Source organism: Notechis scutatus, chromosome 10 (assembly GCF_049901735.1).
Source record: "Notechis scutatus isolate UNSWTSFEM ecotype Mainland chromosome 10, rNotScu1.2, whole genome shotgun sequence".
In the NCBI taxonomy this organism is placed as follows: domain Eukaryota; kingdom Metazoa; phylum Chordata; class Lepidosauria; order Squamata; family Elapidae; genus Notechis; species Notechis scutatus.
In genome coordinates, this window is record NC_142018.1 from 4,906,794 (window position 1) to 4,933,771 (window position 26,978).

General features: G+C 49.4%; 1 protein-coding gene across 2 annotated transcripts; it reads left to right on the forward strand.

Moving 5' to 3' along the window:
* The first annotated feature begins 4,579 nt into the window (after positions 1–4,579).
* On the forward strand, positions 4,580–26,508 carry LOC113427284 (ras-like protein family member 11A-like). Of its 2 annotated transcripts, XM_087971996.1 has the most exons (4): positions 4,580–4,919; positions 13,723–13,779; positions 19,636–19,718; positions 24,759–26,508. In XM_087971996.1, exons 1-4 carry the CDS (start codon positions 4,778–4,780, stop codon positions 25,224–25,226), a joined length of 750 nt encoding a protein of 249 aa, XP_087828122.1. In that variant the 5' UTR covers positions 4,580–4,777; the 3' UTR covers positions 25,227–26,508. The 2 variants fall into 2 exon arrangements, with proteins under 2 accessions (XP_087828122.1, XP_087828123.1); XM_087971997.1 differs by lacking the exon at positions 13,723–13,779.
* The last annotated feature ends 470 nt before the right edge of the window (positions 26,509–26,978 follow it).

Genomic DNA, 26,978 nt, shown 5'->3' on the forward strand with positions numbered 1-26,978 from the left:
CCTGGCCAGTATACTGGGGCATATATTTCAATGACATCAAAATTGCCAGGGTTGAGCCACAGTGCTCCAGACACCTGGAAGGATGAACCTTGGAGCAGCTTTTATCTGGGCCAGTGAGCCCCTCTGGGGAAGTGTTCCAGCTACAACTGATGCTCAGGAGGTGCTGAGCACTTCAAAGTAATATTCAGCCCTGGAGCTGAAGATTCTAGTTCAGGGTGTGCAACTTTGGCAACTTCTAAGACTTGTGTACTTCATTTCCCAGAATTCCTCAAGCAGCCAAGTTGCCAAGGTTGGACATCCTTGTTCTAGTTGCTTAGTCTACTCTTTTGACTATGAATATGATAGACTTGAATGAACTTCCTCCTTCCTATATTGAAATAGAGTTTGCAGTATCGTTAGCCCAGTACTGTAGTCCCTGAAAAGGGGGTTGGACTAGAACACCTCCAAGGTCTCTTCCAACTCTGTTATTGTGTTATTCTGTTACGTTATGTTATGTGTGATAGTGGTGGCGCAGTGGTTAGAATGCAGTACTGCAGGCTACTTGACTCAGCCTTCCCTCCTTCCGAGGTTGGTAAAATGAAGACCCAGATTGTTTGAGGGCACATATGCTGACTCTGTAAACTGCTCAGAGAGTACAGTAAACCACTGTGAAGCATTATATAAGTCTAAGTGTTGTTGCTATTTCCTTTCCTCTCCTCCTCACCATTATCCATTTTCTCATGAATTTCACCACTCGAGTCTCAGGAGAATTCATTCTGGTCCATTTCATAATCCCTCTCTCCATTTCAGGACCCAGCTTATGTTCCCTTGCTTGGGTTTCTCAAGCACGCTGGCTAGAGAATTCTGGGAATTGAAGTTCACTGTCAGCCTTCAAGATCTTCTACTACTGCTTTGCATCTTTTGGCTGCCATAAGTAACGGGGGGAGGAGGGGGGATAACGTCTGGGAAGAGAGCTGGAGGTGTTACATTCTTGTATGGTGTAAATGAGGAGAGAGGGGAGTATAAATTCCTGCTCTTAAGTTTCTATTTCTCGCTTAGCTTTCTTTTCTCTGCGCAGCTGCAAATCTTTATCAAAATATGCCAAGGTCAACGGACAGAGGCCTCATCACCACCTGAAGATGCCCACATGATCATATTCACAACTTTTAATTGGAAGAATCATTTGAACTATGAGGGGTGGGAACGTTTCCAACACTTTGTATATGTGATCTGCGCGCCTAATTTCTCAGATTCAGAATTCTACTGATGTTACCACTTCATTTTCAGTAAAAGACATCTTTGCTCTAATCTAAAGAGTCTAAGTTTTCTTTCTTGAATTTTGAATGGAGCACCACCTGACATTATTCTGAATCTGAGAAATTAGGCACGCAGATCACATATACGAAGTGTTGGACACCTGACATTCACCCATCTTAAAAGTCAGGGGTGGGATTCAAAATTTGTAACAACCGGTTCTGTGGGGCGTGGCTTAGGTGGTGGGCATGGCTTGGTGGTCATGTGACTGGGTGGACATGGCTTGGTGGTCATGTTATTAGCTGGGCGTGGCCAACTCAATATCACTCACATTGAGGCACGCATCTCCTCGCCTGGCCTCTCATGACTGTGGAGATGCTACAACAGTCGTAAGTGTGAAAAATGGTCATAAGTCACTTTTTAAAGTGCCATTGTAACTTTAAATGATCACTCCACACAAGCAAAGTACCAGCAAAGGAGGAAAAAAAAACTCCAGAGAAGTTCCTGAGACAGGAAGTCTAGTCCTGCCAAGAATGTAAAAAGGGTTAACGGAGAGGCAGTTTCTGTAAGCAACACCAGAATGTTTCCTTCCTGCCTTCCTTACAGGATTAGGCCAGTAATTTCTTCTAACAACCGTTCTCCGAACTGCTTAGAATGTTAACAACCAGTTCTAGCGAATATGTGCGAACTGGTAGAATCCCACCCCTGTTAAAAGTTGCTAGAGTCAAAAAAAAAAAAAAAAGCCTTACACACAACCCAGCTTCCCATCCTCTCTCTTTCTGTCTTCTCTCAATTAAATCCTCCATCTTGAAGTGAGCTGCATATTAATTAATTTGTTTGTTTATATTTCATCTTTCTAAACCACCCATCTCCCTCAAAGCTATTTAATCAAAAATGAGTTGGAAACTCATGTGAGTTGGAAAAGTTGCTATCCTTACGATTTATATTGACAGTCTCCTAGTATGATTTGATTGCTTATTGCACCCTATGATTATCATTAAGTGTTGCACCTTATGATTCTCGATTCTTGACGAGTGTCTCTTTTCTTTTTATGTACACTGAGAGCATTTGCACCAAGACAAATTCCTTGTGTGTCCAATCACACTTGGCCAATAAAAATAATTCTAATTCTAATCAGAAGAGGGTGGAAGTTTGTGTCATCGTTTGTTTAGAATTAGGTATGAGCCAGGACATACTGGTTGGTTGAACAAACTGATGTGTATCCATCTAGATCAGGGCTTTCCAGGTATATGGACTTCAAGTCCCCGAATTCCACGGCCAGCAAAGCCATTGCTGAGAATTTGGGGACTTGAAGTCCACACATCTTAAAAGTTCCCACGGTTGAGAAACACTGACTTAAATTAAGAAGTTCCTGGATTTCTCTAGGGGTGGCTGTTTCTCTCTGGGAATGTTTGTGAGAGATTAGCCCCTGGCTGTCAAAGGGAAAGGTGAGATAAATCCAGAAAGTTTCCTCCAGATGGTCTTACAACAGGTAAGCAAGCAAGATAAGGAACCCTGAACTCTCTCCTGCCTCATAAGAAACCACCTCTTGTCAGGAAATGTCTAGCAAGTCTTATCTCCCTGATCTTCTTCCAACTCTTTCTTCAGATCATGTCAACAATCTCTTGTGAAGGGGGAAGATGGGTGTGTATTCTGTCTTATCTGCTTGGGCCACCTGTTCCCTTTGAAGCTGGTTTTGTTTCTTTGCTGTCCCTGACACTTGGAGAAGGTTCCTCTCCAGACACCTGCAAGGGAATTCCCACTTCACCTGTCCCAGAGTCCACCTTTTCTCTGAAGCTCTTGGCTGTGCTTGTTGGAAAAAGAGCCTCCAGATAGAGTGCTTTTGATAGAGATAGAGATATAGTTAGATAGTGAGTGTGTGTGGAGAGAGGGGGGGAAGAGAGTGTGTGTGAGTGTGTGTGTGTGTGTGAGAGAGAGAGAGAGAGAGAAAGTGTGTGTGTGAGGTGTGTGTGTGTGTGTGAGAGAGAGAGAAAGTGTTTTTGGTGAGTGTGTGTGTGTGAGAGAGAGAGAGTGTGTGTGAGAGAGGGGAGAGAGAGGTGTGGAGAGTGTGTGTGTGTGTGAGAGAGAGAGAGTGTGTGTGTGTGTGTGAGAGAGAGAGAGAGAGTGTGTGAGAGTGTGTGTGTGTGTGTGTGGAGAGAGAGAGAGAGAGAGAGAGAAGAGATGTGAGAGAGTGTGTGTGGTGTGAGAGAGAGAGAGAGTGTGTGAGAGAGAGGGGAAGAATGTGTGGAGTGTGTGTGTGTGAGAGAAGAGAGAAGAGAGGTGTGTGTGTGTGTGTGAGAGAGAGGGGGGGGAAGGGGAGAGGGGTGTGTGTGGGGAGGGAGAGGGTGTGAAAGTGTGTGGAGGTGTGTGTGTGTGTGGAGAGAGAGAGAGAGAGAGAAGAGAGTGGGAGGGGGGGAGAGAGAGGTGTGTGTGTGTGTGTGAGAGAGAGAGAGAGAGAGAAGGGTGGAGAGAGGGTGTGTGTGTGTGGAGAGAGAGAAGAGGTGTGTGAGAGTGTGTGTTGTGAGAGAGAGAGGGTGTGTGTGGAGAGAGAGAGAGTGTGTGTGTGTGTGAGAGGGTGAGAGAGAGAGGGGGAGAGAGAGTGTGTGTGTGTGTGTGTGTGAGGAGAGAGAGAGAGAGAGTGTGTGAGAGTGTGTGTTGTGAGAGAGAGAGAAGAGAGAAGAGTGTGTGTGGAGAGAGAGAGAGAGAAAGAGAGTGTGGAGAGGTGTGTGTGTGTGAGAGAGAGAGAGAGAAGAGTGTGTGTGTGTGTGAGAGAGAGAGAGAGAGAGGGGAGAGAGGATGTGTGAGAGTGTGTGTGGGGAGAGAGAGGGAAGAGAGTGTGGAAGAGGAAAAGGGAGAAGATGGGGAGGAGAGAGAAAGTGTGTGTGTGAGAGAGAGTGTGTGTGTGAGAGAGAGAGAAAGTGTTTTGGAGAGAGAGAGGTGTGTGTGTGTGTGTGTGGTGAGAGAGAGAGAGAGAACTAGCATCTCCTTCTATAGCAGGGACCCCAAACTTGGCAACTTTAAGACTTCTGGGAGTTGAAGTCCCCAAGCCTTAAAGTTGCCAAAGTTTGGCGATCCCTGCGGTAGGCTCTCCTGCTTGGGCGGAGGGTTGGACTAGATGACCCCACAAGTCCCCTTCCAACGCTTTTAATTGCAAACGCTCGAAATCCAAGGCGCCGCCGCCGCAAAGCCGGGAGCTGCGGAGCCGAGCCGAGCGGGGGGGGCCGGGGAAGGGTGGGCGGGGGGCGGGCGAGCAGAGAGCCGGAGCCCCGCTCCGTCTGCCCACCCGCTGGAATGCCGGCCGGGCCCCTTTGATTGGCTGCCGAGCGCCGGAGTCAGCTTTTTTTTTTTCCCCCTGGAGAGGCTTGCAAGCGCTGCAAAGTTTCCCTGGCTGGCGCGGGGCTTTTCGGGGAAGGGGCTGCCCGGGCTGGGGCTCCTCCGGCCATGCCGCGGGGCTGAGCATGCAGGGAAGGCCGGAGCTGCCCCTTGAGGCTGCTGCGCCCTTTCCCGGGACCCCCCCGAGCCCCCCGCGGGCCTTCCTCGGGGCATGCCCGACCGGGCGACTATGTCCCAGCAGCCCTCCATGAGTTTCCTCCTGGTCCCCATCCCGGAATACCCGCTCCTGGAGTGCGCGCCCAACAAAGTCATCAAGCTGGTGGTGCTGGGGGGCAGCGGCGTGGGGAAGACCGGTAAGTGCCCAGGGGAGCCACCCCAAGAACGGGGGAGGGGGTGCTTCCCCTTCCCCCCCGCCCTCCTCCTCCTCCTCCTTCTGACCGGCTGCGCCTCCAGCCGGTTCTCGGTTAATCTTTGACTGAACGGGGCGGTTCCGGCGCTGAGCTCGGCTTGTTTTGAGGGACACCGAAGTTCACCAGATGTTTTTTCCCCTTTCCAGGGAAAGAAGGCAGATCTTGGGGCGTGGGGGCCGGGGGGTAGCGGGAGAAAAGGCAGGAGGGCAAGCAGGCGCCAAGACCGGAGGCGTTTTTGGAAAAGGCACCGCTGGGGTCTCCCAGAAGCTCCATTGTCCACCATTGGACATTGACAAATCGCCAGGGTGGACAATCAGCCACGACTGAGATGCCAACAGATGAACAGAGTCGGAAGGGACCTTGTAGGTCATCTAGTCCAACACACAGACCCCGCCCAAGCAGGAGACCCTGCCCCATTCCTGAGCGATGGCAGTCCACTCTCTTCTTGAAAGCTTCCAGGGATGAAGCTCCCACAACTTCTGTCCCATGGGTGGATTGTTCTCACTGTCAGAAAGTTTCTCCTTATTTCCAGGCTGAATCTCTTCTTGTTCAGTTTCCATCCATTATTCTTTGTCTGGCCTTCGGGTGCCTTGGAGAATAGCTTGACCTCTTCCTCCTCTCTGTGGCAGCCCCTCAGATATTGGAAGACCGCTATCATATCTCCCCTGGTCCTTTTGTTCATCAAAATCAGATTAAAGTCAGATTAACAGAGTTGGAAGGGACCTTGTAGATCATCTAGTCCAACCCCGCACCCTCAAATATTGGAAGACCACTATCATGTCTGCCCTGGTCCTTCTCTTCCCTAGACTAGCCAGGCCCAGTTCCTGCAACCGTTCACCGTATGTTTTAGCTTCCAGTCCCCTAATCATCCTGGTTGCTCTTCTCTGTACTTTTTCTAGAGTCTCAGCCTCTTTTTTTATAATGTGGTGAGTAAAACTGGATGCAGTTATTCTAGGTGTGGTCTTACTAAGGCTTTATGGAATGGCAGTAGTGCCTCTCTTGATCTCGATTGCATCCCTCAGTAGCAGAAGCAGAATAAAGCATGAATGCAAAAACCATAACAGTTACAGGTGGCCCTTGACTCACAACCACAACTGAGCCCAAAACTTCTGTCGGTACCGCCGGATTAACCTCGGGCTGAAGCTGCAAGGGAGCCTCGATAGCTGGTCAGACGGTGGTGAGACCTGAGTGATCCTTCTCATAGAATAAGAGAGTTAGAAAGGGACCTTGGAGGTCTTCTAGTCCAACCCCCTGCTTGAGCCAGAGACTCTATATACCAGGGGTCTCCAACCTTGGCACCTTTAAGCCTGGGGGACTTCAACTCCCAGAATTCTGGGAATTGAAGTCCCCCAGGCTTAAAGCTGCCAAGGTTTGGAGACCTCTGCTATAGACCATGTCAGATAAATGGTCGTCCAGTCTCTTCTTAAAAGCCTCCAGTGTTGGAGCACCCACAACTTCTCGAGGCAAGCTGGGGGATTTCTTCTTTGGTCCAGGTTGCTTCTCTCCTTGGTTAGTTTCCACCCACTGTTTCTCGTTGTGCTTTCTGGTGCTTTGGAAAATAGGTTGATGTTCTGTCCCACCTGTATCCACAGATGAAACTTCAAGTTATATAGTTCAAGTACTTTACAAAACCAGAGACAGAAGATTCAATTGCTCTGTTATCACAGTCCTTTGGCGATCCTCCTAGAATCTGTCCGGCAATTCTGTATAGTTCGTAAATCACAACGCAGTAAATCAGACGCAGTTCTTTCCAAGGCAAAACTCACTTTGTTTCCAGCAAATATTTCAAAGTCGTGCGCTCCCTTATATCCTCTGAGAGAGGGCGTGTCAGTCTCATTAATTAATCCTTTGCTGGACGTCTCTTTTCTAATTGAGATTGACGTCTCAATCTCCCCCTAGTTCTGGCATCCAGCCAGCATCCGGCAGTTTCATCTCAGCTTGAAACCTGACACACTTTCCTTATTAACAGTTAACACCTGAGGTTTAATTAGGGAAGTAGGTTCAGGGGAGAGAGTGGCCTCTGAATCCTCCAATAAATCAGGCTCATCTCTCAAATCCAACTCCTCTCCCTCTACTTGACTCCCCTCCAAGTCACTTAATAATGCAGGCTCGAATCTCAGTGCCAGATCTTCTCCCTCGCTCGAACCCACATCTGCTGACTGATCAGGTTCAAGTCTCGGAGTCACAACAGGTTGATGCCTTTGCCTTTGTAGGAGCCCCTCAAATATTGGAACACTAGTATCACATCTTCCCCAGTCCCTCTTTCCACTAGACTAGACCTATCCGATACCTGTCATTGGTTGGTGGGCAAGCATTGTAATGTTGCATCTTATTTGTTTTATCGGTCAGTTTGTGGGTCACCAGAGTAACCCAGATCAAAGCAGCACATATTGAGGTGAAAAGCAGCAAAAATAATTCATAGAAGCAACCCTCCCAAATTCAGAGCCTGCTCACTTTGCCTCTTTTCCCCCCCCGGACCCATACAGGTAAGCCTCAACTTATGAGCACAATTGAGCTCAAAATTTTTGTTGCTAAGTAAGAGAGTTGTTAATGTTTCCCCACCCCCACCCCATTTTACAACCTTTCTTGCCACCGTTGTTAAGTGAATCACTGCAGGGGTTAAATTAGTAACACGGTTGTGAATCTGGCTTCCCCATGGACTTTGCTTGTCCGAAGGTCCCAAAAGGGGATCACTCTGCAACCGTCACAAATACGATTCAGTTGCCAAGCATCTGAATTTTGGTCACGTAACCCTAGGGATGTGGCAACGGTCGTAAGTGTGAAAACTGGCCCTGGTTCCCTTTTTCAGGGCCATTGGAACTTCGAACGACCCTTGAAGGAACTCTTATAAGCTGAGAATTATCGGCATTAAAACTTGGGTTACAAGTCTGTGACCGGAATCGGGGCCAGAATTTCCATTAAGTGAATCATGCCCAATATTAGGAACTTTGGTTCAACTTTTGCCCCGCAGATGTTGAGCAAATCTCACAATCGTTAAGCATTGACTTTTTCGTGGGAAGGTTGCAGGTGGTCCTCGCGTAACCCCAGAACGCTGCAAACCTCATAAATATATGCAGGTCGCCAAGCACTTGAATTTTGATCATGTGACCCTAGGGGTGCTGCGGTGGTCATAAATGGGAGGATCTGGTCATAAGTCACCTTTTTCAGTGCTGTTTCAGTTGCTAAACTTATGGTTGTAAGCTGAGGACTACCTGCATTTTTTTTTTTTTAAAAATAAATGTTTCCAAATGGTTGCAAGCTCCTAAACAACAAGGGAGAAAAATATACTGTACAAAAACTCTTCCGTTCCTGAAAAAAATGCTTCAAAGGCTTTCATTTCTGGAGGAAACCGTCTGCCCTGGTTCTGTGTGAAAGAAACAGTCATTCTTGCTTGGGGAAAAACAAGCACCGAGCATGTTTCCCACCACCACCAAAAAAAAAAACACCCCTCTCTCGACGACATATTTGTACATCGTTCCGAACTAAAGGCAATTGGAAGGAGGCAGACTTTTGAGTGGCGGAGAATCTGTCCAAATTGGTGAGTCAGTCTGTTTTGACTGGCAGGCACGTGGAAGTCTCCTAGGATTGCTTGGCATCACTCTTGGAGGGGCAGTGTATCCTCTGGCCTTCCAACTACTCGTTGGGAAAAGAGGGGAGGCTCTAGAAATAGAGTCCAGAGAAGAGCAACAAAGAGGACCAGGAGACTGGAGGCTAAAACCTAACAATGAACAGTTGTGGGAACTGCTGCGTATGTTTAGTCTAAGGAAGAGAAAGACTGGAGTACAAGAGAGCAGCCTTCCGATATTTGAAGGGCTGCCACAGAGAAGGGCAGTTCAACCTGTTCTCCAAAGCACCTGAAGGGAAGGGAAGAAGCAATAGATGGAAACTAATCAGGGAGAGAAGCAACCGAGAACTAAGGAGAAATTTCCTAACTGTGGGAACCATCAACCAGCGGGAACGGCTTGCCTGCAGAAGTTGTGGCCGCTCCATCATTGGAGGCTTTCAAGAAGAGACTGGACTGCCGTTTGTCTGAAAGTGGTAAAGGGCGTCCTTTTCTGAGCAGGGGGTTGGACTAGAAGACCTCCAAGGTCCCTTCCAACTCTGTTATTCTGTCTTCTACCATGGGATGGCTGAGCTGCTTAGCTCCTGGCCAGGCTGCCTATGGCAGAAACTCACTTAACGGCTGTCTTGCTTAGTAACATAAATGTTGGGCCTGAGGATGGATTAGCTGTATTAGCTTTCTCTCCTTCCTTTGTCCTGGAACTTGAAGGTGGTATAAATAGGGAGTCCTCCTCCCGTTTCCCCCATAGGAGCCCCGGAAGGTAAGCTGGGCTGGGAGAGGGAAAGTTACTGGCCTAAGTATTTGGGGGCAACCATTAAGCCAGTGTTGTTGTATGCGGGAAAGACCTTTGGGGGACAAGGTGAAGAGATGCTGCCTAGGGAACAGCCAGGTAAGAGGCAGCAGAGCCCACAGCAGGATAACGGGTGGAAAAAGAGATTCAGAAGAGACCTGCCCCTGGTTTCTCAAGCTGTAAAGGAGACGGTGGGAGAGCTGAACTTTCAGACTTGCTAGAATCTTTAACCTGACAATAAAATAGGATTAGGTTACCTGGCTGTGTTTACTGTCTGGTCTACCCAATGTGCCTGACATCCATCAGCGCAGACTTCTTGGGAGTTCTCTAGAAGTGAAGGAAGGGGTCTCTGGAAGTAGGAAAGAGATCCCTGCACGCAGAAACCTTGCACCTTAACTGGTGAATTTTTTGCAAAATCCTTTGTTGGAAGTCGATCAGGAGACCCCGGATGTACTTCCAGCTTCCATGCTGTGGGTTGGCTCCTAGGGCAGGATAAGATGGACACATCTGCTGCTGAAGGAAGACAAGGGACTGGGGAAAGGCAGCAAAATCCAGCAGGCACCAAAGGAGAAGAACTACTTGGACAAGGTTCCCCAAACCACTTCTTTGGACAGGTGGTGGGTACAAGTAGCATTTGGGAAAAAGCTGTCTCGGCATCCACAGATGGTTTCATGAAGTGGAGAGATTTCACCTGCGTGGTAGCTCGTTGTGAAGAATTCTGAAATTGTGTCCTGGAGGAATGGCCCTTGTATATCTTTGACCAAGAGGACAGGGATGATAGACTCTTTCAGAAGAAAAAGCACAAATATGGACATTAACGTCATTTTAAAAGACATGCTGGATTTCGTATCAGTGAGTGAGCAAGTGGATTACGAGATCTCCAGATGCTGCTACCTGCAGAGGAGGCAATGCCTTGGCCTTGTTCTTCTCTTTCTTCTTAGTCTTCTTTTGGAGCCTGGATCTGGGTTGGGCAGGCTTTCAAAGTCCTCCTTAAAACAGGACACCAGGCTCTCTTAGCAACCACCAGAATTTACCCCAGAATTGTTTTTCCAAGAGGCAAGTGGACTTCCGTCTTTTTTTTCCTTTGAAAATGTTTTTGCTTTTCATCCAGGAAGCTGAGCCAGTTCTAACTGAAATTCTAACTGAGTTAAAACTGGAGAAGCTTCTTGGATGAGAAGCAAAACATTTTCAAATAAAAACTAAGGTAGTTCAGTTGCCTTTTGGAAAAGTAGCTCTGGGACAACCGTGACCTGGATGGCTGAGAATCTCCATAGACGTCAGGATTTACCTTCGTTAGGTGTGAACTATGAACACTCCCCAAATCACATCCAAGGCTGGAGGTGGGCCTGGTTGGTCTTCAGGACTGGTCATCTTGGTAGGACCTCTGGGACACTCTGGGAATGTCATCTGGGTGAAACAAAATTCAGTAAACAAGATCACGGTGATAAATCTTACTAGATGTAGCTCATGCATTCCCATTTGCCAAGGATGAGGGTTAATGTGAGTATGTGGGAATGTGACGAAGAGAAGTGACAACGTCAAGGTCACGGGTCCTTCCATGCACTCCGGTTTTTAACTGCTACCGTCCCTTTTAATAGTCCATTTTCCCAGCCAGTTTATTTTTGGAATTTGGTTCTGATCTCAGAGTCTGGCAGGAGGCCTAAAGCAGTGTGTGTGTGCAGTGTGCAGCAACTTTAAGATGGGTGAACTTCAATTCCCAGAATTCCTTGGCTAGCAGGCTGGCCGGGGAATTCTGGGACTTGAAGTCCACTCATCTCAAAGGCGCCAAGGGTTGAGGAATGTTTATCCAGACAAGCTAGATCTCTGCTTGGGAGCAGTTTGCATGGGAAAACTGGTGGGGAGCACAAGGGTGAACCGCCCCCTACTTCCTTCCTTCTCCTTCCCAAGGAACATCGTAATCTTTCACACGAGGAAAGTCAAGGGAACATCATGTCTCTGAAGCTTTGCATGCATGCCTGGATCTTCCCATGTAGCCTCAGCCTCCACCAGATGATTTCATCCACCCACCCACCCAAGAGCGGTCTGAAACCGGAGCTCAGAGCTGATCTCTTTGGGGCTGGCCTTTCGCTTGGGAGAAAGCGCCTTGTTCTCACGTGGCTCCTTTCCTCCAAGGAATAAGCTGGAGGGAAGGGAGAAAAAAAACACCTCTGCTGGAAGAAATTCCATTGAGTCAAGGAAGTACAATGAGTTGTGACAAGGGTGACACCGGTGGCGAAGGGTCACCCTTTCCCAGCCTCCCTGGCGAAAGAATGCGAGAAAGCCAGGGAAAAATAAATAAAGTTGGGAGCCTTTTGAAAGTGTGAAAACACAATAGGAAATTTATAGCAAAGACTGGAGGCCTCCTGGACCAGCCTCCAATAACATCCCGTGGGCCCCCTTCTCCCCCCTGGGACACTCCGTCATGTGGAACTGACGGCTTCCTGGGGCTGCCAGTGTGAGAGGCGCAGCTGAAATCTGTAAGGCATCTTCCTCCCTGAGGGCCTTTGGCAAGAAGGGGCTCAAGGGGCCCATGGGGTCCCTTCATGGGAAGGAAACTTCAGGCAGAGGCGAAATGTTGGGGAGATCTTCAGTTTGATGAAAAGAGGAGGAGGAGATGGGAGAAGGGGAAGGAGGTGGGGAAGGAGGAGGAGAAGGAGAGGACGGGGAGGGGAAAGGGGGAGAAAGGGAAGGGGATGGGGAAGTCGGTGTCGACTTCTAGTGACCACACATCAATAGATATTCTCCATCTGTCCCCAACCTGAGCACAGCTTACTTGGGTCCCCAAATCAAAGGCCTCCTCCCCCTCTGGGATTCCTAACAATCTTTGTCAAGATACAAAACTGAAAATATCTACAGACCCCTCACATCCCGGATGTGTTTGAACTCCATCCCTCAAAATGACGCTGTAGAGCCCTGCACACCAGAACAACTAGACACAAGGGGAGTTTTTTTCCCTGAATGCCATCCCTCTGCTAAACAAATAATTCCCTCAGCACTGTCCAACTATTTACTAAGTTTGCACTACTATCACTATTAATCTTCTCATCACTCCTTATCAACCATCCTCTCCCACCTGTGACTGTATCAATGTAACTTTGTCGCTTGTATCCTTACTATCTATATGGACTGTCTCCTAGTATGATTTGATGGCTTATTGTACCCTATGACTATTATTAAGTGTTATACCTTATGATTCTTGACGAATGTATCTTTTCTTTTATGTACACTGAGAGCATTTGCACCAAGACAAATTCCTTCTTTGTCCAATCACACTTGGCCAATAAAGAATTCTATTTCTATTCTGTTCTGTTCTGCTCCGCTCCGCTCTGCTCTACTCTACTGTATTCTATTCTATCCTATTCTATTCTAAAACTGTGCACACTGGCTAGAAGACGGCAGCTCTTCCCTCCTCCTCCTCCTCCTCCTCCTCCTCCTCCTCCTCCTCCTCCTCCTCCATTTTTTCCCTTTTGTGGGGTGTTTTCTGATTTTCGAGTGGTGATATATCCTCTCTATATTATTGTATGACTCCCTGATGTACCCCTAGGTGGGAAATGCTGCTTTTAAATGACTCTGAAGGTTTTTGAGGACCATTTTATACATATTTTCTTTTAATTGGAGATTCCTTTGAAAATACAGTGTGCAGAGTCCTGTGCTCTGATGAAGTTACTACTTGGGTAATGAAACATCTGCAAGAAAACAACCAACTTCAGAGAGCACCAAGGACCTCCAGTCCTTGCTCCTCCTCTTCCTCCTCCTGCCTTCTTCATCTCCTCCACCACTCCACAAACCCCACTCCCTTCAAGTACTGATGATGTTACCTAGTTGGGTCATGAAACATATGCCAAAAAACGCCCCCAAGCTCCAAGAGCAGCAAGGACTCCACAGTTCAACCTTGGACTAAAGCTGGCTGGAGAATTCTGGGAGTTGAAGTCCACAAGTCTTAAAGTGGCAAAGTTTGGGGACCCTGTTCTGACCTTGGCTTCCCCCAAAAGCACTAAGCCGACTCTTTGTCCCAGCAAAATCCTTTTTGTTAAACAAAGGTGAATTTCTTGCATTCACCTTCAGCCAAAGGCCTGGCAAACTGTCTTTCAAGGGTGCAATGAAGAGCACAGACGTTATTTAGCCTGGAGAATTACCAAGTAAAAAAGCAAAGTTGGATGGAGGATTCTGGGAGTTGAAGTCTACAAGTCTTAAAGTGGCCAGGTTTGGGGACCCCTGATCTACTGAGCCAGCCAGCAAGAGGGGTTTCCAACCCCCCCTGCCCCCCCCGCATTAATAATGAAACTCATGGGGTGGCGAGGCAGTGAATGGGCGTGTTTAATTGCCCCTCTTTACCCGCCGTGGCAATTCCTGGGTCCATTAAACACCCCCCCGCCTTTTCTCTTGTTTTGCAGCCCTCATCGTGAGGTTTCTCACCAAGAGGTTCATCGGAGACTACGAAGCCAATACGGGTATGTCTGGCTGCTGCCTTGTGGGTTTTGATGGAAGCAAATGGGGTGGGGGGCTGTGTGTCTGTGGCTCCAGAGCCTGGAAGGGCGAGAGGTTGTGTGGGTGGGTGGGCAGCTCCCGGCATCCAAGGAAGAGAACTGAGTCAACCCAGAGGAGGCTGGGAGGGGTGTGAGGGTGTCTGTTTTTAGGGATTCAGAAATGTCTCGTTTTCAGGTCCTCCCACTTTCGAATCTCGCTCCTAGCAAGGACGGTCCTAAATCAAAGCTCTGTGATTTATTTTATTTATTTATTTATTTGATTTGCCAATTGTTTACAAGATAATAAGTATAAGTGTATACATAGTTGTGAATACATGAAATGGGTACATATAAGAAAAATAAAAGAAGAATAAGAGAAACAATAGGACAGGGACGGTAGGCACGTTGGTGCGCTTTATGCACGCCCCTACAGACCTCTTAGGAAAGGGGTGAGGTCAATAGTAGACAGTCTAAGGTTAAAGTTTTGGGGTTTGGGGAAGAAACTACAGAGTCGGGTAGAGTATTCCAGACATTGACCACTCTATTGCTGAAGTCGTATTTCCTGCAATCAAGTTTGGTGCGGTTAACTTTGAGTTTGTATCTATTGTGTGCTCTTGTGTTGTTATGGTTGAAGCTGAAGTATTCATTGACAGGTAGGACATTGCAATGTATGATTTTATATACCATGCTTAAATCAGAAGCCCCCCCCCCCCCAAAAGGGAAAGAGGTTGTCCTTTTTTAAAGCCAGCATCGCCTCCGTGGAGAGGGAGCCCAGAGACAGAGACACAGTTTTAATTACAAAGAAAGGATCAAAGGGATCCTGCCATGCATCCCCTGAACAAACAGAGGCCACCTCTCTTCTGCTTTTGTCTTCTGCCAAAGAATGGGGCTGAGGGCTTTTTCAAAAGAGCAGCTTCAAAGAGAGGCTTCTGTCTGCTTCTAGTGCTATCACAAAGGGAGGAGGAGGGGGGCCCTCTGAGTTGAAAGGGAGGGGGGGCTTTTGTCGTCTGAATCACCCCAAATCCAGTCTGTGTGTGTTCCTGGGCAGCAAGCAACGGCTGGGTCCTCTTACAGTGGAATAGGAAGCTTTGCTAAGAGCAAAGGAATTGCTCGGGGATGCTTGCCAATCCAACGCGAGAAGGAAGATCAGTAAGACTGATTTGGAAAATACTTTAGGGATGCACCACTCGGAGATGATTGGGAGGAAGAAGCGCTTCGCAGCTCACACAGACACAGGGGTGCCTCTGCTGTGGCTGGGAGAGGCCTTCCGTGTAAACCTTTAAAGAGGTGACTCTGATTTCATGCTTACTCCCCCCAAGGCAGAGGAACTTGGCCACTTGAAGACTTGTGGACTTCAACTCCCAGAATTCGTCTCCAATCTTGGCCACTTTGAGACTTGGGGACTTCAACTCCCAGAAGTCTCCAGCCAGCACAAACCCTCTTGCCACAGTTGTTAAGAGAATCACTGCAGTTGTTAAGTTAGTAACACGGTTGTTAAGTGAATCGGGCCTCTCCCATTGATTTTGATTGTCAGAAGGTCTCAAAAGGGGATCGTGTGACCATAGCAAAGCTGGCTGGGGAATTCTGGGAGTTGAAGTCCGTCAGGCTTAAAGTTGCCACGGTTGGAAACCCCCGGACTAGACAGCTCTTTGTCCAGAATGGTTTAGAGTCTCCTGCTTGGGCGAGGGTTGGACTAGAAGACCTCTCAGATCCCTTCCAACCCTATTATTCTCTCTTCTAACGTGTCTGTCAAGTACCAGGGAGATCCAGGCAGTTCAAAAGAGTATCAAGATGTATTGCTAGCTTAAGCTCTCTACAAGAATCTGGCCTACTAACAGTCAAGGCAATTTGGTGGTAGATAAGGAATTCAAGGTGTGCTGAACTTGTCCCCCTTGTGGGCACCAAGGGACTCATGATGCATAGGGCCCTTCCCTCGGGCTCAGCCTGGCCATCTCCTATAGCAGCCCCCCTCAAACTTGGCAACTTTAGGACTTGTGAGCTATGCTGGCTGGAGAATTCTGGGAGTTGAAGTCCACAAGTCTTAAAGTTGCCATGTTTGGAGACCTCTGCCATAGGGCATGCTTCAACGGCCATAAGTCACTTTTTGCAGTGCCGTCGTAAAGTTTGACCAGTCACTAAATGAATGGTTGTAAGTGGAGGACTTCCTACATCCATTCTAAATAAGTTCAAATCACCGGGACCAGGCGGATTACCTCCCAGGTTTCGAGAGGAGCTGGCCGATGTGATCTCAGAACCACCGAAGGTGACCTTTCCAAGTTAGATAGCCGAGCTGCACTTTTGACTGGGGGTGTGTTGTTGTACACACAGAGGCTCTTGTGCGATATGATCGCGAGTATTTGGGGCATGGCTTTGGCACACAATGGAAACTCGGCTCCATCGGCTCCCTGGAAACATTTCGGTGCATTTGCTCCCGTTCCTGGCCACCCAGGTGAGCAGAGGCTTTTTTTCAACCAACCACAATAGAGGCAATTTGCACAAGCCAGTTTTGCAAAGAATTCAGTTCGTTTTTAATAAGTTTAGACCAGTGTTTCCCAGCCTTGGTCATTTTCAGAGGGATGGATTCCCAGAATTCCCAAGCCAGCCAGGCTTCCAGTGGTAGGATTCAAAAAATTTTTTACTACCAGTTCTGTGGGCGTGGCTTGGTGGGCATGATGTGGCTTGGTGGGTATGGCTTGGTGGGTGTGGCTTGGTGGGCGGAAGGGAAGGATATACTGCAAAATCCCCTTCCCTCCCCACCCCACTGACCTGCTTTCCAGCTCCGTTCTCCTGTGCAGGGCAACCAAAGGAGACCCAGCCTATCAGCTGTGGGTGTGGCTTGGTGGGCGTGGCTTGGCTTGGTGGGCATGGCTTGGCTTGGTGGGTGTGGCTTGGTGGGCGTGACAGGGGAAGGTTACTGCAAAATCCCCCTTCCCTCCCCCCACCCCACTGACCTGCTTTCCAGCTCCGTTCTCCTGTGCAGGGCAACCAAAGGAGTCCCAGCCAATGAGCTGGGACTCGATGGGAGGCAGAGCAGAGATGGGGTTGGTGGGGCCAGTCAGAGGTGGGATTGGCCGGCTCTCCGAACTACTCAAAAGTTCCGCTACCGGTTCTCCAGGACTGGCCAGAACCGGCTGAATCCCACCTCTTCATGCTTCATTCTGTCTTGAATGGTATAAGGGGATTATACCATTGAGGGGGTTGAGCTAGAAGATCTCCAGGGTCCCTTTCAGCTCTATTCTATTCTGAGTGATTCTTAGACGAAGGAGCCGAGAGCAAAGACCAAATGTGTGGGATAAACGGATGGCTATATATAGAGGGCTAAATGGATGTCATATTCCTGCAGGCAGATCCCTAAATCAGACTGGAAATGGACTTTTAATGCCGTTGGGTAAAAGTCTCTTTGCACTCTGGCTTATTTCCTATTTCGTAACAGCCCATCACACTCTCTAAAAACCTTTCGCCTAGTTTCCCTTTCTGAAGTGTAATCATTCAACTACCCCTCCTACCAGCCTCTGCTTTGGTGTATTTTATTGTTAGCAACAGTAGAAGGGGAAAACCTTTGCAGGGTCAGAGAAATGAGCCAAGCTATCTGAGTCCTGGGCTTTTTTTGCGAGGAAAAAGCAACTTTTCGCTCTCTCGGGCTGCCCACCAGGCTGCGGTTGGTGTGGCAGGAACAGGTTTCAGCTAAAAATAAGAATTGGTCCCGTGTGAAAAGGAAAAAAAAAAATGAAAAAGAAGTTAAAAAGGTATTCCTGTGCAGTGGCTGGAGTTAGGTTGGGGTCTTCGCCCCCAAGGCAGAACCTGAATTATGGATTGGAATTCCCTGGAAGTGGATTCAGATTAGGTTTAGGAGGAAAATATCGGGGAGGGGAGGGAAAATTACTATCACTGGTAGTATAACGAGTGGTGGGATTCAAATTTTTTTACTACCGGTTCTGTGGCCATGTCTTGGTGGGCGTGGCAGGGGAAGGATACTGCAAAATCCCCCTTCCCTTCCCTCCCCACCCCACTAGCCTGCTTTCCAGCTCTGTTCTCCTGTGCAGGGCAACCAAAGAAGACCCAGCCAATCAGCTGTGGGGGTGGCTTGGCTTGGTGGGTGTGGCTTGGCTTGGTGGGTGTGGCTTGGCTTCCGGTGCAGGGCGTGGTGTGGCTTTTGGTGGGTGTGGCTTGGTGGGCATTGTGTGGTTTGGCGTAGCTGGTGGGCGTGCAGGAAATGCAAAATCCCCACTCCCTCCCTACCCCACTGACCTGCTTTCCAGCTCCATTCTCCTGTGCAGGGCAACCAAAGGAGACCCAGCCTATCAGCTGTGGGTGTGGCTTGGTGGGCGTGGCTTGGTGGGCGTGGTGTGGTTTGTGTGGGCAGCCAATCAGCTGTGGGTGGCTGCGTGGGTGGCTTGGCGTGGCATGGTGGTTTGGTGGCGTGGTTTGGGGAAGGAGGTTACTGCAAAATCCCCACTCCCTCCCCACCCCACTAACCTGCTTTCCAGCTCCATTCTCCTGTGCAGGGCAACAAAGGAGACCCAGCCTATCAGCTGTGGGTGTGGCTTGCAAATCCCCTTCCTCCCCACCCCACTGTGCTTTCCAGGCGTGGCAGGGGAGCTGTGGGTGTGGCTTGGTGGGCGTGGCAGGAAGGTTACTGCAAAATCCCCACTCCCTCCCTACACCACTGACCTGCTTTCCAGCTCCGTTCTCCTGTGCAGGGCAACCAAAGGAGACCCAGCCGATCAGCTGGGACTCAATGGCAGGCAGAGAAGAGATGGAGGTGGGGCCAGTCAGAGGTGGGATTGGCCGGTTCTCCAAACCACTCAGAATTTCCTCTACTGGTTCTCCAGAACCAGTCAGAACCGGCTCCGTGTATAACCGTTACTTATAGCCAGGGTCTCCAAACTTAGCCACTTTAAGACTTGTGGACTTCAACTCCCAGAATTCCCCAGCCAGCTTTGCTGACCCACTTATCCATTCAATTAGTGACCAAAGTTACAATGGCACAGAAAAAAGTGACTTATGACCACGTTTCACACTTATGACCGTTGCAGCATCTCCATGATCAGGTGATCAAAATTCGGGCGCTTGGCATCGGACTCGTATTTATGACGGTCCTGGGGTCACGTCATCCCCTTTTGCAACTTTCTGGCAAGTCAAGTCAATGGGGAGACCAGGGTCACTTTAACAATTGCAGTGATTCACTTAACAAATGTGGCAAGGCAGGTCGTAAAACGGGGGCAAAACGCAACTGTCTTGCTTAGCCATGGAACATTTGGGCTTGGTTACGGTCGTACGTTGAGGCCTTTACTAGACTTACATTCAACTTACGTGCTTCCTGGCTCTCAACATTCTTGCCTTAGCAGCAAGAAAAGTGAGCAGACTGGGGCAAAATTGGAGGAAAGTCAAATAAACACATGATGTATCTCTGGGATGGTGGCACGCGGAGCCATTTGTGTGGGCACGCGAGCCCCAGCCAAACGTACCTGCACTGCGCATATGCGTGCATCTCTCCGCTGGTTTTTGGCCCGTTTGAGGCTGTTTTCGCCCTCCTGGAGGCTCAAGGGAAGCTTCTGCAGTTCCGTAAATACCAGAAGTGACGAAACGGGCCAGTTTTTTGGCCTCCAAAGGCTGCAGAGGCTTCCCTCGAGCCTCTGAGGGGCCGAAAAAAATCAGCTGGGAGGCGCACGCATGCGCAGTTCCAGGTAAGAGGCAGGGCGGGGGTGTTGTGCGTGCATGCCCAGGGTGGGCGGGGCACATTGCATTTTGCGCCTTTGGCACACCCCAACAAAAAGGTTCGCCATCACTGCTCTACCTGATCTATTAATTATCTTCCCACTTTTCCTTCTTCCTCTTTAGGCGCTTTATACTCCAGGAAATTCACCATCGATGGGGAGCATATTTCCTTACAAGTCCAGGACACGCCCTTCGTTTCCCTGGAGGTATAAAGCGTAATTCCAAATAGCCTTTGATCTCTTACCCAAGGCAGCCAAGGTGTCCCCAGGATGTGGCCAACATACAGGTAGTCCTCGACTTACAACAGTTCGTTCAGTGACCGAAATGACGGCACTGAAAAAGTGACTTAGGACCGCTATTCACACTTACGACTGTTGCAGCGTCTCCACGGTCGTTCAGGCGCTTGGCAACTGACTCATGACGGTTGCAGTGTCCCAAGATCACACGATCCTCTTTTATGACCTTCTGACAAGCAAAGTCAGTGGGGGGGAGCCAGATTCACTTAACAACCGTGTTACTAACTTAACAACTGCAGTGATTCACTTAACAACTTGGGGCAAGAAAGGTTGTAAAATGGGACAAGACTCGCTTAACAAATGTCTCACTTAGCCACATCAATTCGGGGCCCAAGTGTGGTCATAAGTGGAGGACCAGCTGTAATCGCTCCAGAGGTGCCGTTAAAGTTCTCTGGGAAGCCACTGAGGATGCGCAGAGCTGGGAGGGCAGCGATGGGAGCCTCACCTGGGCTTCTCTGAGCGCATCCTGTGGACAGCCCTGAAATCCAGGCAGTGCGTCGCAGTTGGGGAAACAAGGAGGAAAGAAGGAAGGAAGGAAAGAGGGGAAGAAGGGAGGGGGGGAGGAAGGATCCCTGTTAGGGCTTTTGACCTTGTAGGTGAACTTGGCTTGTGCCCATGCAATCAAGGATTTATTTGTTTGTTGATTTACATGCCAGATTTCTAGGCCACCCAATTCCAACATCATAATCGGCTCAGTCCCAAGACTAATTTTCAGTAGTAGAGATATGGACCTAATTGCTGATTTCAGGGTGTGTGTGTGTGTGTGTGTGTGTGAGGTAGGCCTTGGTGGGATGGGCTTGTGAGCCTCTACCTTGTACATCTTTCTTGGTCTTGAAAATTTGGAGCCATGATTTGTAGAGTAAGCCAACGGGCATCTTCTCCTTTTGTAAAAGAGACCTCGGTCGGGAAGTCCCACCTGTCGGGCTGTTTCCAGCTCTGTTCAAAACAATCATTTCCAGGCAAGGGTTTTGTAAGCCAGTTTCAGCCCTGGCTTGCTGGGAACAAGTAGACAAATCAATACATGCTTAGCAGCAGTTCTATCCCACCCCTTAAAACAAGTTGTAAGTTGAGGATTACCTGGAGAGCAACACAGATGATGTGGGGGCTGGGCTGCTAAACCGTATAATGACCAGTTAAGGGAACTAGGCAGGGGTGGGATTCTACCGGTTCGGACCAGTTCAGGCGAACCGGATGATAAATTTGCATCTGGTTCATCGAACCGGTATTTGAACTGATCCGCTGGCCCCACCTGCCCCGCCCATCTCAGGAATCTCCATGCAGCCCATTTTGGATGTAGGTAAGTGCAGGGGCTGCGCGAAGGCTCTGGGAGGGAGAAAAACGGACCAAACTGGAAGGACCGGAAGTCGTAGGTAAGGGCAGGGGCTGCGCGAAGGCTCTGGGAGGGAGAAAACGGACCAAACTGGAAGGACCGGAAGTCGTAGGTAAGGGCAGGGGCTGCGAAAGCTCTGGGAGGGAGAAAACGGACCAAACTGGAAGGACCGGAAGTCGTAGGTAAGGGCAGGGGCTGCGAAGGCTCTGGGAGGGAGAAAACGGACCAAACTGGAAGTACCGGAAGTCGTAGGGTGCAGGGCTGCGCGAAGCTCTGGGAGGGAGAAAACGGACCAAACTGGAAGGACCGGAAGTCGTAGGTAAGGGCAGGGGCTGCGCGAAGGCTCTGGGAGGGAGAAAACGGACCAAACTGGAAGTACCGGAAGTCGTAGGTAAGTGCAGGGGCTGCGCGAAAGCTCTGGGAGGAGAAAAATGGACCAAACTGGAAGGACCGGAAGTCGAGGTAAGGGGCAGGGGCTGCGCGAAGGCTCTGGGAGGGAGAAAATGGACCAAACTGGAAGGACCAGAAGTCGGGGAAGTGCAGGGCTGCGCGAAGGCTCTGGGAGGGAGAAAAATGGACCAAACTGGCAGGACCGGAAGTCGAGGTAAGGGCAGGGCTGCGCAAGGCTCTGGGAGGGAAAAATGGACCAAACTGGAAGGACCAGAAGTCGTGGGTAAGTGCAGGGCTGCGCGAAGGCTCTGGGAGGGAGAAAATGGACCAAACTGGCAGGACCGGAAGTCGTAGGTAAGTGCAGGGGCTGCGCGAAGGCTCTGGGAGGGAGAAAAATGGACCAAACTGGCAGGACCGGAAGTCGTAGGTAAGGGCAGGGGCTGCGCGAAGGCTCTGGGAGGGAGAAAAATGGACCAAACTGGAAGGACCAGAAGTCGTAGGTAAGGGCAGGGGCTGCGCGAAGGCTCTGGGAGGGAGAAAAACGGACCAAACTGGAAGTACCGGAAGTCGTAGGTAAGGGCAGGGGCTGCGCGAAAGCTCTGGGAGGGAGAAAAACGGCCAAATTGGAAGGACCGGAAGTCCAGAAACGGGCCTGTTTCTGGCTTCTGGAGGCCCTCCAGAGTCCAGGGGAGGCCATTCTTTCCCTCCCAGAGGCCCAAGGCAAGCCTCCAGACCATGGGTAAGGCGAAAAACGGCCCTCCCGGAAGTTCCTAGTAGGCCACATCCACCATGGCCACGCCCGCCCAGCAACTGGGCATTTTGGAATCCTACCCATGGAACTAGGTATGTCTAGCCAACGAAAGAGACCCATGAGGTGGGACGTGGTAACTGTCTTTCAGTATGTGAGAGGTTGTCCCAATGAAGAAGAGGGCTGGTTCAGTCTCCAAAGCCCCAGAGGGCAGGACGAGAAGTAAGAAGGTCGTTCAAGAGCGATCCCACCTAGGAGTAAGGAGGAATTCCCCGATAGTGAGACCAATTCATTCACGGAGCAGCCTCTTTCCCAGAGTTGTGGCTGCTCCGTCACTGGAGGTTGTTCAAGAAAAAGACCGGACAGCCATTTGCCTGGGACGAAATAAGGTTTCCTGCCTTGGGCAAGGGGTTGGACTAGAAGGCCTCTGAAGTCCCTTTCCAGCCTATGAGTCAGCAAAATGACAGAAAGTGTTTGGATTGGGACCAATGGCAGATTGGAGGGAGCCCTTGCCCTGCTGACATTGGGAATAGTTGATCAAGCCCAGGTAGGTGCTTCCTGTCACCATTGATTTAACCTCCTCACCATAGATCAGAGGTCTCCAAACCTGGCCACTTTAAGACTGGTGGACTTCAACTCCCAGAATTCTCCAGCCAGCAAGCTGGCTGAGAATTCTCCAGCCAGCTTAAAGTGCAGGTTTGGGACCCTGCCATAGATAGTGACTCAACAGCCAGGTTCAGAGGACTCCCAACAGGCCTGTTGGGAGTTGAAGTCCACCAGTCTTAAAGTGGCCAGGTTTGGGGACCTCTGCCATAGATAGTGACTCAACAGCCAGGTTCCAGAGGACTCCCAACAGGCCTGTTGGGAGTTGAAGTCCACCAGTCTTAACTGGCCAAGTTTGGGGACCTCTGCCATAGATAGTGACTCAACAGCCAGGTTCCAGAGGACTCCCAACAGGCCTGTTGGGAGTTGAAGTCCACCAGTCTTAACTGGCCAAGTTTGGAGACCTCTGCCATAGATGCTGACTCAGCAGCTGGGCTCCACAGAGAACTCCTAACGGGCCTGGCTGCAATGACCACACACTTTGAACTTGCCAAGGTTGAGAAACATGGTCTTAGGGGCTGCCATCGACTGTAGGGTTACAGAGATAAAGTTGAGGAATAAAACAAAAAAAATCAAGTCAAATGTGATCAAAAAAGCTAGTCTGAACTTCGTGGGAATACGATAAACTCCCAGCACGTACATTCTCGCATCTGTCAGAGGAAACATACTTGAGTTAGATCCATGCTTTATCTTACTCTACACTGTGATTTGTTTCATCCAAACTAGGTTTGTTCAGTCAGTTGTGGTTGTCCACCATAGTTTGTGGGTTGCTGTGTTACACAGGTAGCCCTCAACCACAGTTGAGCTCCAAATTTCTGTTGTTAAGTGAGACATTTATTAAGTCAGTTTTGCTTCATTTTGCAACCTTTTGTTGTGGGCCCACCAGCGACTGACGGAGCTGGCAGCAGAGTCGGACAGTAGTGAGGAACCTGGGCCAGGCCTGGAGGCTGAGGAAGGCTCAGAAGAAGGCTCTGCATCAGAGGCAGAGATGGGGCCAGGGCAGGCTGGCAGTCATCAGCTGCCTTCAGGCTCGGACAACAGTGAGGCAGGGGAGCTTCTGGAACTGGTTCCCAGCCTGTGCATGCGCAGAGCTGCCGAAAGGAAGGAACAATTAGGAACTCAGGGTCGATGTGGGAGTAAGGCCACAGGTGGACGATGAATGACCCCTCCCATCAGGATTAAAAGAGGAGCAAAAGGGGAGGGGGGCTTTTGCATGAAACAATTTGTTTCTTTGTTCCAGCCTTGTGAAGATCTGCCTGTGCATCTCAGAGACTCTGTGCTGAGCCCTTCCTTGTTAGCACTGCATGTGGAAATATTTACTTGGCTGCTCTCCAAGCTAGATAAGGTCTGAGCTAATTACAATACCTTTGCAAGAGTGTTTGCCAGGCCGTTGGCTGAATGTGAATGCACTAAATTCACATTCATTGAATAAAAGAGGTTTTGCCGGGACTCAGAGTTGGCTTAGTGCTTTCTGGGGAACCCTAGTGGGGCAGAACACCTTGCTTGCCAGAGTTGTTAAGTGAATCACTGCAATTGATAAGTTAGTAACCTGGTTGTTAAGTGAATCTGGTTTCCCCATTGACTTTGCTTGTCAGAAGGTTGCAAAAGGGGATCACGTGATCAGCTACAACTGTTATAAATGTGAGTTGCCAAATGTCCGAATTTTGATCAGGTGATCACAGGGATACTGGATCCCAAGTGTGAAAAACGGTCTTCAGTCACAGTTTTCAGTGCCATTGTAACTTTGAAGAAATGTTGTAAGTCAGGGACTACCTCTAGTAACTCAGCCACCGGCTCCTTCAACACCCTCTGGCCTAGCTCTGGTTTTGACCTTTTGTTGACTGGCACTTAGTTCTTTCCTCCTGGTTTTTGGTGGCAGGACGAGAATGACACCATCTGTTGCCAGGAGCAGATCAACCGGTCCATTTACTGGGCCGACGGCTTCGTCTTCGTCTACTCCATCACGGACTACGAGAGCTACCGCGTCATTCGCCCGCTGCACCAGCACATCCGGAAGATCCACCCCAATGCCAACATCCCCTTGCTGCTGATGGCCAACAAAGGGGACCTGCTCCGGGCCAGGCAGGTGTCCACCAAGGAAGGCCATCAACTTGCCAACGAGCTGGGCTGCCCGTACTCGGAGGTCTCTGCGCGGGAGAACTGCGAAGGTGTCCACGAGGCCTTCCAGCAGCTGTGCCAGGAGCTGAGTCGGATCATTGGGAACTGCAACGGGGAGAAGCGGAGGGGCCTCCACCTCATCCGCCCCAAATCGCCCAACATGCAGGAACTGAAAAGGAGGCTCAAGCAAGCCTTGTCTTCCAAAGGCAAAACTGCCACGATGCTCTGATGAATTTTAAAGGGTCCCTTTGGGCCATAGCGGGCCGGGAATAGCCATGGGGGCCTGGTGATGGTCAGCTTGCCAGCTGTTTTGGAGCGCATGGGAAAGAACCCCTTTCCAGAAATGAGACTAGGATGGCCGGGAATTCGGGGAGTTACGCCCTTTCACTAGACCGGGGTCTCCAAACCTGGCAACATGCTGGCTGGGGAATTCTGGGAATTGTAGTTCACAAGTCTTAAAGTTGCCAAGTTTGGGGACCCCTGCATTAGATGATCCCCAAGAGGGCCCTAAGGAAAGGGGCACCTTCATTCTCAGGATTGGTTTCAGCTTCTTCACCTGCACGAGACAAACAGGTGAATACCTCTACCGGCCCACTCCAGTGTGGCTTCAGTCATCGTCTTGGTTCTTTCTCCATATGTCAGACAACCATCTTCTCTAAGGTTTAGGCGCCAAATATATGTTTGTGTATTAAATATATTAAATATATGTTTGTGTGTTAAAGGGAAAATATAACCACACATACAGTATAAATGTGTTATGAAACTGGTAGCACAAGAGGAGAGATGGTTGGTGGTCTCTCCATTGGACAGTCAGCTCCTGCTGTAGAGGATCTTTCTGCCTTCCTCTTCCACCATATCAAGAACCAGCACAACTTTTTAAGGGTAGAAGAGAACCCTAACCCTAGCTCCTTTCCTTCCTTCCTTCCTTCCTTCCTTCCTTCCTTCCTTCCTTCCTTCCTTCCTTCCTTCCTCCCTCCCTCCCTCCCTCCCTCCCTTCCTTCCCTTCTTTCTTTCCTTCTCTCTGACATCTTCCTTCCTTCCCTCCTCCTCTCTATCACATTCCTTCCTTCCTTCCTTCCTTCCTTCCTTCCTTCCTTCCTTCCTTCCCTTCCTTCCTTCCTTCCTTCCCTTCCCTTCCCTTCCCTTCCTTCTTTCCTTCCTTCTCTCTGACATCTTCCTTCCTTCCCTCCTCGTCTCTATCACCTTCCTTCCTTCCTTCCTTCCTTACTTACTTACTTACTTACTTACTTACCTTCTTTCCTTCCTTCTCTCTGACATCTTCCTTCCTTCCCTCCTCCTCTCTATCACCTTCCTTCCTTCCTTCCTTCCTTCCTTCCTTCCTTCCTTCCTTCCTTCCTTCCTTCCTTCCTTCCTTCCTTCCCTTCCCTTCCCCTTCCCTTCCCTTCCCTTCCCTTCCTTCTTTCCTTCCTTCTCTCTGACATCTTCCTTCCTTCCCTCCTCGTCTCTATCACCTTCCTTCCTTCCTTCCTTCCTTACTTACTTACTTACTTACTTACTTACTTACTTACTTACTTACCTTCTTTCCTTCCTTCTCTCTGACATCTTCCTTCCTTCCCTCCTCCTCTCTATCACCTTCCTTCCTTCCTTTTCCCCCATACCAAGAACCAGCACAGCTTTTTAAGAGTAGAAGAGAAAACAAGCCCATTCCTTCCTTTTCCGTATTTCACGATGGATATTTCAGAGGACTAATCTATAGCTTATCTGTGGCCATCCAAACACTTGAAATCAATGACTTGTTTATCATCACAGTTGACCTCATAAATGTTACAAACCATCTGGAGTTTTGTTATTCATCCATGGAATGAACGAAATTCACCTGGGAGTTAATCTGGTTTGAGCCCGTGAGAAGAACAGGTGGTCCTCAATGTACGACAGTTCATTTAGTGACCGTTTGAAGTGGCTTAAGATCAGCCTTGCCTTAAGGACCGTCCCCGCAGCCACAGCACGGTGAGTCTGGTGC